The 12,332-nt window shown below is 46.4% G+C and overlaps 1 protein-coding gene across 5 annotated transcripts in view; it reads left to right on the top strand.

Annotated features, from left to right (window-relative positions):
- Nucleotides 1-12,332, top strand: part of NMT2 (N-myristoyltransferase 2) — a 1,164,729-nt gene that overhangs the window by 687,400 nt on the left and 464,997 nt on the right. For 4 of the 5 annotated variants that reach the window (XR_011303356.1, XM_069648400.1, XM_069648401.1 and 1 more), the window contains exon 7: nt 4,661-4,831. The exons of the other annotated variant lie outside the window; for it this stretch is intronic. Coding sequence is in view for 3 of the 4 variants with exons in the window: in XM_069648400.1 (XP_069504501.1) it covers nt 4,661-4,831 (171 nt within the window). In the remaining variant the exon portion in view is untranslated. The remainder of the gene's footprint in view (nt 1-4,660; nt 4,832-12,332) is intronic. 5 annotated transcript variants of the gene reach the window in all.

Genomic DNA, 12,332 nt, shown 5'->3' with positions numbered 1-12,332 from the left:
TTGTGCCAAAAAAAAATTTGACAATGCGCCCAGTATTGGACTTACGGCCTGCAAACAAGTATGTCAAGCCCCAAAAATTTCGCATGACTACTCTCCAGGAGGTAATCCCCCTCCTAAAAAAGGGGGATTACATGGCAACATTGGACATGAAAGATGCCTATTTTCATATTTCCATGTTCCCAGCACACAGAAAGTACTTGCGCTTCAAGGTGGACCAGTTCAAGGTACTGCCCTTCGGGATAGCTTCGGCTCCAAGAGTATTCACCAAGGTACTGGCGGTGGCGGCAGCACACCTACGCAGGGAGGCAATCCCGGTGTACCCTTTACCTGGACGACTGGCTTATCACGGGGGAGACCCCAGTAATTTGCAAAGCAAACATTCAAAGGACAATCGACCTCCTTTTCGAATTGGGTTTCTCAATAAACGAGAAAAAGTCAAGTCTCGTGCCAAGCACTTCCAAACAGTTCCTAGGAGCTATCCTAGACACTCAAGAGGGGTTGACCTTTCCTTCCGAGGAAAGAATTCGGAATATACTGCTGCAAATTCCACAATATCAGTCCGGTCGCCAGTTAACAATACGCAAAGCAATGCATGATGGCGTCATGTATTTACCTGGTCCCCCACGCGTTCCTGCGCATGCATCCCATGCAAGAATGGTTGGCGAAACAGTGGTCTCAGGCAAGTGGTCAGTGTGACGATCTAGTGGTCGTTTCGCCAACACTTGTACGAAGCCTTCACTGGTGGACAAGAGAGAATCTGTCCAAGGGGAAACCCTTTTACGATCCCGATATACAGGCGGTAGTCACAACCGATGCATGCCTGACGGGGTGGGGAGCTCACCATCTCCACCACACAGCTCAGGGTCTCTGGTCGCACTCAGTGGCCAAGAATCACATCAACCTGCTAGAGCTTCTGGCAGCATTCAGAGCACTTCAAGCGTTCGAGCCCTACCTGTTAAATCTGTCAGTGCAAATCCGGACGGACAGCACTACAGCTATGTTCTACCTGAACAAGCAAGGTGGGACTCGATCACCAAATCTGTTCAAGCTTGCCCAGAAAATCTGGATATGGGCACTCAGACGGAACATCTTCCTGCAATCGCAACATGTTCCAGGGGATCTCAATTCCCTAGCGGATGCTCTGAGCAGAGACCCCCTCCCAAAGGAACACGAATGGTGTCTACACAGAGAAGTCGTAGAAGATATCTTCTCTCAGTGGGGTTTCCCCACTATAGACCTATTCGCCACAAGCGAAAACAGACAATGCCCAGGATTCGCATCCAGTTTCCCCAACCAGACTCCCAGGGGAACGCCCTGTGGATGAACTGGTCAGGGATGTTTGCGTACGCTTTTCCACCAACTCCTCTAATCAGATGAACAGAGAATCGATGACGCTTGTCCTAGTTGCTACCATGTGGGCAAGACAACCGTGGTTCCCACACTTACGCAGATTGGCGGTGTGCGAACCCATCAAACTTCCGGCCTGGTACAACCTACTGTCCCAGCACCAAGGTCAATCAGTGCATCCTCAACCCAACTCAATGAACCTGGCAGCATGGCTCCTGAGGTCATAGAGTTCAGACATCTCAATTTACCACCGAGGTGTGTGGACATCCTAAAGGAATCTAGAAAACCTAACACAAGGCACTGCTACTTTGACAAATGGAAGAGATTTGTTATCTGGTGCCAGAATAAACAAATCAACCCAGTTGATTGCACTCCTTCCACTATTGTTACATACATGCTCCACCTGCTGGACGCAGGACTGGTTTTTAACTCACTGAAGGTACACCTGGCAGCCCTGTCAGCATACACCACTTCCCATAACAAGGTGTCGTGGTGGAAAGTACCAGTAGTTAAAGCCTTCATGGAAGGAGTAAAGAGACTTCACCCTCCTATTTCAAACCCACCACCAGGATGGGACCTTAACGTGGTGCTATCTAAGCTCATGAGCCCCCCATTCGAGCCCATGCACAAAAGCAGTCTCAAACACCTGACTTACAAAACGGCCTTCTTAGTAGCAATTACATCTATAAGAAGTGAAATTCAGGCTCTGTCAGTGCAAGATCCCTTCTTTACTGTCCATAAAGATAAACTGGTTTTACGCACACACCCTAGTTTTTCACCTAAGTTTATTTCAAAATTCCACGTGAACCAGTCCATCGAGCTTCCGGCTTTCTTCCAAGACCCACAAAGCTCGGCTGAGGTGAAACTACACACACTAGATGTGCGTAGGGCGGTCCTCTACTATATAAACAAGACCAGACCGCTATGGAAAACAGATCAGCTGTTTGTCTCCGTAGCTACAGGCAGAGAGGGGGATCGCGTCTCTAAAGGTGCCATCTCTAAGTGGATTATTAACTGTATCCAGCTGTGCTACTCACTTTCTGAAAACACTCTGCCTTTCACGCCTAGGGCCCACTCTACAAGAGGCATTGGGGCCACTCTGGCTTTCATTGCAAATGTACCCCTTGACACCATTTGCAAAGCAGCTACTTGGAGCTCTATTCACACTTTTACTCACACTACTGCATTGACACTCATTCCAAGACAGATACACAAGTGGGACAAGCGGTTGTAAGACATTTATTTGCTCTTGACCCTTCTCACATCCCACCTCCTTCTTCAGATACTGCTCGCTAATCTATGCACAGCATGTGATCTAAACAGATTCCACAAGCCTGAGAAGGGATACATTACTCACCGCAATCGTATTTCTGATGCTTGTATCTGCTTAGATTCACATGTGACCCACCCTTCCTCCCCCCTGAGAGAAGGCGCATGGATGCTTGTAGTCTTACCTTTCTATCTATCTGCTTGGATTATCTATACTCACGCTACCTCATGTCAGAAAAAATACAATCTGAGGATCCTAGACGCGTGAGGGATCATGGGTAGAGTGGACGTCACACTAGGGATAGTATTGCTGGCACGCCCTTTTTCGACGCCCTTTTTCGAGTTTCGAAAAACAAACTGTAATACTCCGCAGCTTCCACTAGATGTCGGCCTATGCACAGCATGTGAATCTAAGCAGATACAAGCATCAGAAATATATGATTACGGTGAGTAATGTATCCCATATTGTATTATAGAGTATTGAGTGATTTCCAGTTTCATTTTTCAGTGTGTTCTAAAGGCCTAGATAAATAGCTATTTTTATAACGGACTGTCTAAGCTGAATTATTGTGTACCATTCTGTGTGAACTCATTGAGGACCCTTTACTGCACTCACACTCTCCATGATACTAAGCCTTGACTGCTCTTAATTGCTACCATGATTGGGTTTTTGTTAAACTCTGAGAAATCCATCTTAGCAGCAGTGACGAAGAGAATGTCGGGAGGCAAGGAGAAGTGAGTGTGGTCATCTACAAAACACGGAGTTGGACAATTCCTAGGGACCAAAAAGCGGGTTGTAGAAGGGGGCAGGGACGGCACGCTGACGGAGCAGGATAAGATGGCGCGTGGAAAGTTGAGCCCCTATAAGGTGAGACTGAACCCTTGTTTGAGTCTACTTCCATACTCTTTGTTTAGCTATCACAAGGATTCTTCACCAACAACTTACAAATTGGTTATGTTATATTCCAGCTTAAACTGTAACTAGACCAGTTTTTTTCCCAGCAACTATCATTGCATTTCATCGCCAAGTATCACTTGACAAGGGCTTTGATAAAAGAGTTTCCTTCTACTGCCTTTGAAGACACCTTCTATTGAGCTTCTGCCCATTATAGATCAGACACAGCCACAGTGCAGGTGATTTACTTTACCCTGGATTGGAGCACTCGTCGTTCCAGTAAAATCCTGGTACAGGGCTCTTATCCTGTCCAATGGTAGACTGTACTGACTGGCCATAAATTCCATATTGATCCCCTCAGGTTACCCACATGTCATGTCGCCAGTGTTTACCGAGGCATGACCTACAACCTGATGCGTCCTGGAAATCTGGGAGATTAAGGGGCATAGAGAAAATGCCATTGCTGAGCTATGGTGTTTAATAAGTGTCTGAATGTAACCGTGGCAGCGGAGTATCAATGAAATGAATGTTGTTGCTACAATACAGTTCATACTTTTGGAACTTTCTTCCAATACACACAATATTTACTGATAATACTGCAGTATTTGAGAACTCTGTTTCTGAAGTATGGTTAAGAAGTGTTCACTGATTTGCTACAGGGTCCTGCAAATTAATTGTATTCTGCAGTCATTCAATGTTCCATGACATTACAGAAATGAAAAACCTAAGATGATCTCACCTACAGAGGTCGATGGGGACATATAAATATGTATTATGGTTCATCTGTAGTATTTCGATGTCTAGAATTTTATTAATACTGATATGTTGAAATTATTTAATGAAGTGAACTGGTGCAAAAGTAAACCTTTCTCGATGGCAATAGGTTCAACTTGTATCGTGCTCGACCGATCTTACATGGTGTCGCAAGATACCAGCAGCATAGTGACTCTATCAACTAGTGACTGAGGTTGACACAATCTCAGATTTGTGATCACTGCATTTTACTTCTAGCCGCTGGTTACTTCTTTTTCTTACATTTCAGAAACTCAATATACATTTTTTTTTCTCATGACCTTTACTTCTGTCACCCTTAGGCTGCAGAATATTGAGCGGGATAACACTTTTCTTTTTAATTCTTTCCCCTTCTAGTTTAAAAAAGATGGTAGAAATAAATTTCCTGTGTGTTCATAAAAAATTGCGCTCAAAACGAGTGGCACCTGTCCTAATTCGTGAAATAACGAGAAGAGTAAATCTGGAAGGAATATTTCAGGCAGTATACACAGCGGGAGTTGTACTGCCTAAGCCAGTCTCAACATGCAGGTATGTTCCCATCACTGTAATATTTGTCATTTGATCTTAATGTGAGTTTAATATAGAAACCCTTTTTTAAATGTCCTGAGCGCATCTTTTTCCTTTTATTGGTGTAAAGGTTTAGTGCTTGACTAATGGGTATAATAATTTTGAAAGCTGTTTGTTTTAGAATTACATTTCGAAGGGATTGTGTCCTCCGACGTATTCCTCATCTTAGATATATATCCTTCCAGCTCTGCTGGCCTCAGAACATTTTTTCTCTAGAGGGCGCTGCGCGTCGACGTCCCTCGAGTCGATGTCCTTCGACAGCCGCCGTATCGACGCTCGACGTCATCCTGCCTATAAAGGCCGCGCGCAGCGTCCGTTGCTCAGTTCTGTTTTTCCGAGCTTACTCGGTGCCTCGGAATACCGTTGCTCAGTTCTTAGTCAGATTAATCCTATTTACCTCGAGTTATTCGATCCGTACTCGATGGCTTCCTCGTCGGAACCGACAACTCCTCGATCCGGCTTCAAAAAATGTCGAGATTGTGGGAAAAAGATGTCGTTGACCGATCCTCACAGAAATTGTCTGTGGTGCTTGGGAGCTGAACACCATTGTTCGGAATGCGAGGACTGTATGTCCATGACAGCTAAGGCCCTGAAGGAGCGTAGGGGGAAGCTGGAGAGAGGTAAGACTTTTAAAGCTTCTTCTTCGTCGACGAAGTCGAGACATTCGTCTCCTCGTCACCATTCGTGCTCTAGGTCTCGGAGTGGGTCTCATCACTCCTCGAGATCGAAGCACTCGAAGAGGAGACGTCGAAGATCCCCTTCTCCGTCTTCCTCTTCCTCTGTTTCGCCAAAAAGAATCCCTTGTCCCACGAAACATAGTTCCCGGGCTGAATGGGAGGAATTCCGAAAAAATATGATGAGCGTCTTCGAGAAAGCGGCCTCGACCCCCTCGAAGACTGCCGAGAGCGATGCTCTGGTCGAAAGACCCGAAGGTCAAAAACGCTGCGAGTCGCAGTACCCGGCGAAAGAAACCTCTCGAGCGCGTCTCGAACCCTCGAGCAGGACTATGACCTCCAAACCTTCCTCGAAGGTTCCGTCGACGCCGTCGACGAAGGTTCCGTCGACGTCGAGGTCGATGTCTTCGACGCCGTTGTCGAAGGGACCTTCGACACACGAGTCTGTTGACTCGACGCCGGCCTCGACACCGGCGTCGACGCCAAGAAAAGTCACGGTGACCACACATCCAGTGACTATCCCCAGGCCCTCGACGTCGATGGCGTCGATATTGTCGAGTAGAATTCCAATTCTGTCAAGGTCCTCGAGGTCTCCACCTCTGTTTTCGACGCCACGCTCGAAGCCTTCGACGACATCGACGTTTTCGAGGCCAATAATGACAAGTTCGGCACCCTCTGCCTTGGAAATGGGATTTACTCCCTTTATGAGTTCAGAACAATTGAGAACTATATCCTCAATTTTAGAAGAGGGTGATTTGTCTGAACAAGACACATTTGAGTTACAGGGACCTGTAACCCCAGTTAGAGAGGAATTTTCCTCTGAAGAGCGCAGATTAAAGGATCTTCATGATTCTTTACATGAGGCAAGTGGATTAGACACTTCCCCTGAGGTGGATTTTGCTAAGCCAGAACCGGGGGAGCATGCTGAAACCCCCTACAGAGCCTTAATGGCTAGGATTACAGAGTTCATGGGGTGGTCTGCACCTTCACAATCTTTCCAGCAAGATGACCTCACGGATATTCTTGACAAAGGCCCACAAGAGGATCCGGTGGTGCCCTTTCATAAAGCTCTTCAGAGAAAGATCATGACAAACTGGGAAACCCCAGATGTAATACCAGCAGTAAATAAAAAACTGTCTGCAAAGTACAGGGTATCTTCCACAGACCCAGAGTTTTTGTCTAAACATCCATCCCCAGAAAGTCTGGTGGTACAAGCAGCATCCTCTACCGATGTCAAGACGGCTTATCCTACAGTCCCACAGGACAGGGACGATAAAAAATATGATGCTATGGCAAAAAAAGTCTTTTCAGCATGTAGCATGGCGCTAAAGTCGGTTAATGCTACGTGCACCCTTGCTAGGTACAGCCATACACTTTGGGAGTGTGCTTCTACAGCGGCTGACTGCATCCCGGAGGGAGAAGAAAGGGATGCGTTCCTGAATATTATACAGGACGGTAAAGACGCTATGTGCGAATCCCTCCAGACAGGCATTGATTCGGCTGACAGTATCAGCAGAGCAATGGCGGCAAGTACATCAACCAGGAGATTCGCTTGGTTGAGAAAGTCGGGTTTTGCCCCAGATGTGCAAGCCAGGCTCTTGAACATGCCATTCGATGGCTCTTCTTTGTTTGGGAAAAAGGCGGATGACAGTTTAGAGAAACTGCAAACTTCAAAAGCTGCAGCAAAATCCCTAGGAGCTGCAATCCGTCAGACTCCTTTTCGTCCCACAGGAACCTCTGCGAGGGGCAAGTCCTTTCGCTTCTACTCCGCATTCGGAAGAGGTAGAGGACGACCGGCTCAAAGGGGTCAAAGAAGAACTACCCGAGGTGGACGGGGTAGATATTCTAAAGCCGCAGCAACAGCAGGTGCCTCTTTACCATCGGCATCTGCATCAGCCGCCCCAAAACCACTCTGAGGACTCTTCTCACAGGACACCTGTAGGAGGCAGGTTGACTCAACATCTGACGGTATGGCAGGCTATCACGTCAGATGCTTGGGCATTGGAAACAGTCGCCCAAGGTTACCACCTGCCTTTCCTACGTATACCTCAGAGTCATCCACCGGGGATCAGCTCTCAGAAATCTCCAGATCCGCTCCTCTTGCAGGAAATTTTGGACCTGCTAGAGAAAGGTGCCATAGAACCGGTACCTGTAGCGGAGAGGAACAAGGGCTGGTACTCCCCTTACTTTCTCATTCCGAAGAAAGACGGAGGACTGAGACCCATCTTGGACTTGCGAGAATTGAACAAATTCCTCAGGAAAGACAAATTCAAGATGGTCACTCTTTCTCAGATCCTCCAGGCCCTTCAGTTTCAGGACTGGTTGGTATCTCTGGACCTTCAGGACGCTTATTTCCATGTGCCTATCCATCTCAAACACAGGAAATACCTGAGGTTCGCAATTGGCAACTCTCACTATCAATTTCGAGTACTGCCATTTGGGCTGACCTCCGCCAAGTTAATGTCGGTAGTGGCTGCAAGTCTAAGGAGGGAAGGGATTCACGTCTACCCCTACCTGGACGATTGGCTAATCAGGGCTGTTTCTCCGGAGCAAGCTCAGATCCAGCTAAATCACGTGTGCTACTCCCTTCACAAACTGGGCTTCTCCCTCAATTTAAAGAAGTCTCAAATGATACCATCGCAGAGACTCCAGTTCATAGGAGCGATCCTGGATACTTCCCTGGGAAAAGCCTCGCCACCAGAGGTGAGGGCTCAAGATATTCTACAGATGGTTACCAAGTTCCAACATGCCCAACGTCTCCCAGCCTTCGACTTTTTGAGGTTGCTAGGCCTCATGGCATCCTGCATTTTCCTTGTGCCAGAGGCTCGCCTGAGAATGAGATCCCTCCAGTGGGCACTGAGGACTCAGTGGTCACAATTCTCAGGGAGAATGACAGATCTTCTTCAGGTTCCCGGCAGGGTGGCTCGAGACCTTCAGTGGTGGGCCTGTCAGGAGAACATTCTGAAAGGAGAACAGTTTTGGCAACCCTGGCCGGAGATAACAGTAGTCACGGATGCCTCACTCACGGGGTGGGGAGCCCACGCCAACGACTTGACCATCAGCGGTCGTTGGTCTCCATCGGAGTCCAGACTACACATCAACCTGTTAGAGCTGAGAGCCATCAGACTTGCGTTGAAGGCTTTCCTGCTAGCTGTACAAGGGAAGAACGTCCTGATAATGACGGACAACACGGTGGCCATGCATTACCTCAACAAAAGAGGAGGCGTAGGATCACTACCCCTGTGCAGAGAGGCGATGCAGCTCTGGTTTTGGGCAATCCAAGAAGGAATATCTCTTTCGGCAGTTCACCTAGCCGGAGAGAAGAACTTGACAGCGGACGCTCTGAGCAGGCAGAACACAGTCTCCCACGAGTGGTAGCTAGCTCAGGAAGTCCTTCAAGAGATCTTCGCCCTTTGGGGAACCCCTCAGGTAGATCTGTTTGCCACCAGCCTAAACAGGAAATGCGACCTGTTCTGCTCAAGGGAATTTCCTCCGAGAGGAGCTCTGGGAGACGCGTTCATAGTGGACTGGGAGTTTCCGCTTCTGTACGCGTTCCCACCGATCCCTGTCATTCCTCAAATGATCAGGAGGTTGAGAAGATTCCGGCGAACCATGATCCTAATTGCCTCGGATTGGGCCAGGAGAACTTGGTACCCGGACCTTCTAGACTTGTCCATCTGCCCTCCAATTCGACTTCCTCTCAGAGAGAACCTACTCTCACAGAAGGGAGGTCAGGTTCTCCATCCAGACATCAAAACCCTCAACCTTCACGCTTGGCTTCTGAACGGCTGAGGTACAAGGATTGGGACCTCCCTGATGATGTTATGGAGGTGTTGCTTTCGGCAAGGAGGCCAGCAACAAAGTCTTTATACCGCTGCCGTTGGAACAGATTTTGCAGCTGGTGTAGAGAACAGAATATCGACCCATTTTCATGTGGTACACCAATGGTTTTGTCCTTCCTACTATATTTGGCAAATTCAGGCCTTCAAGTTGGCACCATTAAGGGCTATCTCGCAGCGCTATCTATCTTTAAGCGTACTGCGGAAGAACCATCCTATTTCAAATTACCCTTGGTAATACAGTTTCTAAAGGGGTTAACCAATGTTTTTCCCCCAAGACCATTCCAAGTTCCCCTATGGGATTTAAACTTAGTACTAACTTTCCTGATGGGTACACCTCTCGAACCTCTCCATTCTTGTTCGTTAAGATTCCTTACCCTTAAAACTGTTTTATTAATAGCACTTACATCTGCTAGAAGGGTGAGCGAATTACAAGCTCTTTCTTGTAAACCCCCTCATACAATCTTTCACAAAGACAAAGTTGTCCTGCAAGTGAAGCCTAATTTCCTCCCAAAGGTAGTTTCTGAATTCCATATCTCTCAGAAGATTACCCTACCATCTTTCTATCCTCCTCCTCACCCGGGGAAAGAGGAAGAGAGGTTACACAGACTAGACCCTAGGAGGGTTTTAAGTTTTTACATTAGTAGACTAGCCAGGATAAGACAGGCAGACCAGCTGTTTGTAGGTTACGCAGGTCACAAGCTGGGGTTACCAATAACTAAGCAGACCATTTCCAGATGGATCATTCTAGCCATTCTGGAATGTTATAAACTGGCAGGGAAAGAGCCCCCTCAAAACCTTAGGGCTCATTCGACCAGAGGTATTGCAGCTTCATCGGCCCTCAAAAGAGGCGTGCCGGTTAAAGACATATGTGCGGCCGCTACATGGTCGTCTGTCCATACCTTTACACGTTTTTACAATCTGGATTCCTCCTCTAGTCAAGAGACTAGGTTTGGAAGGGCTGTACTGCATTCTATTCATCAATAGAAGACAGCGTGAAGTCAGTACTCCCTCCTCCGAATATAGAATACTGCAATGGGAGCCTATCTAAGATGAGGAATACGTCGGAGGACACAATCCCTTCGAAGAACAAGTTACTTCTTACCTTGTAACGTTCTTTCGACGGGATGTTCCTCCGACGTATTCCTCATCGACCCTCCCATCCATCCCCGCAGTTCTACTTCCCTTGCTGTTGCAGCTTACGCTCCTTCAGGGTGATTAGTCTAGTCCAGACAGTAATACTGTGGGCTACAAAACGGAACTGAGCAACGGACGCTGCGCGCGGCCTTTATAGGCAGGATGACGTTGAGCGTCGATACGGCGGCTGTCGAAGGACATCGACTCGAGGGACGTCGACGCGCAGCGCCCTCTAGAGAGAAAAATTTCCGAGGCCAGCAGAGCTGGAAGGATATATATCTAAGATGAGGAATACGTCGGAGGAACATCCCGTCGAAAGAACGTTACAAGGTAAGAAGTAACTTGTTCTTCTGTTCTTTTCTCAAAGATTTTACAATATTAAGTGTGATGTCCTGAAAAACATCATAAACAATTGGGTACTCCCCTATTTATGTTCACGGGGGGTCGAATCTGTACTATGGGGAGAGTCATGCAGTGAAAACACAATAAAGACAGATAGAATACCCCTCTCTAGAGGTCCCTTTAGTACAACTGGCAGGAGGATCGGAATCTAATAAGTTAGTTGGTAGATTAAACACCCTTTGCCACTTTGACACTTCTCTATATCAAAAAAAATGTTTTAAAACAATTCTCTTTATTTTCCTTTTTTTTTAAACAATGTAAAAAACATCTCATCATTTAGTCAATATTCAACATTTACCACTTTCATACAACAATTTCACTTCTCACATTCACCACTTTCATACAATTTCACTTCTCTAATGTGGTAACTTTGTTTTGCGTTTCTAGGATAACACAACAGTCATTTAGTTATGTAACAGAGATAGTGAAAAAAACATTTTATGTTCCCTAGTAGGTCGACATATGTTTTGGCCATTCTTGTGTGTACTGCTCCCTTTCAAGGGCTGTCACTCAATGTGATTATTGGGCCATCTTCAGGACAAAGCAATAGATTGGGGAAACTAAATTCGATTCCCCAGTGGTAGATCTTCTGATCTAAAAACAATACATAAAAACTACATTAAGTAACACTTTACAATTCATAGAGCGCCAAAGGGGCAGTATTGGCAGAGGTGATGTCTCAATTATTATCCGAAATATCGACCCGATCACTGATCTGTTGTCCACACAATAGTATTCGGGACGTCTGAGAACACACTCTAATTTATGTTGTTTTTAACTTCAAGTGCCTTTTGTGACCTGAGAATGAAACCAGAGTACTAGTTTTAACCTCCTATAGTTTATTTTCTACATTGTTTCGTTACAATTTATAATACGAAACGTTATATTTCACTTACGTATAGTAACACTACTGCTTGTTTCCGTGTTGACTGCTCGCCGCCTGGATTTTAGTGGTTAGCGAAAGGTGTATCAGAGGGACACCCTCCTCAATGCAATGCCGCTCTGTTTCTGTGAAAAAATAGGCGAGGCAATTATTGGAAAAACCGCATTTCATAATTGGTTTTCAAACCTTAGTGATTAGTTTCATCCAGGTTTTTCTAAATGAGAGAAGGACTCCTCCTTTTCTCAATGTTCTCTGTGTTGTAATGACTCATTGGGCAAAATAAAGAGGCCCATTTTGTAAAAGTTGCGCCATATTGCCCAACTTGTACCCTCCCGTTTTTGTACTAGTGCCTTTATGCCCCTGTAAATAGAGAGGTAACGCGCCCTTACGGGTCTCCCTTTCTTGGGATTTGCTTTCTTCAAAAAGAACCCTGAACCTGTGTGCCTTTAGTGCCTAGTCGACGCTGTTCGCCTTTTTGACTTACCTCAGCGGTTCTTTATTCTTTGTATTAACGCCGTCTATCCCGT

The sequence above is a fragment of the Ambystoma mexicanum genome, chromosome 2q (genome assembly GCF_040938575.1).
Source record: "Ambystoma mexicanum isolate Mex_15411 chromosome 2q, UKY_AmexF1_1, whole genome shotgun sequence".
Classification (NCBI taxonomy): domain Eukaryota; kingdom Metazoa; phylum Chordata; class Amphibia; order Caudata; family Ambystomatidae; genus Ambystoma; species Ambystoma mexicanum.
The sequence above is the reverse complement of the archived record's forward strand: the minus strand, read 5'-3'. Positions and strand labels throughout refer to the sequence as shown.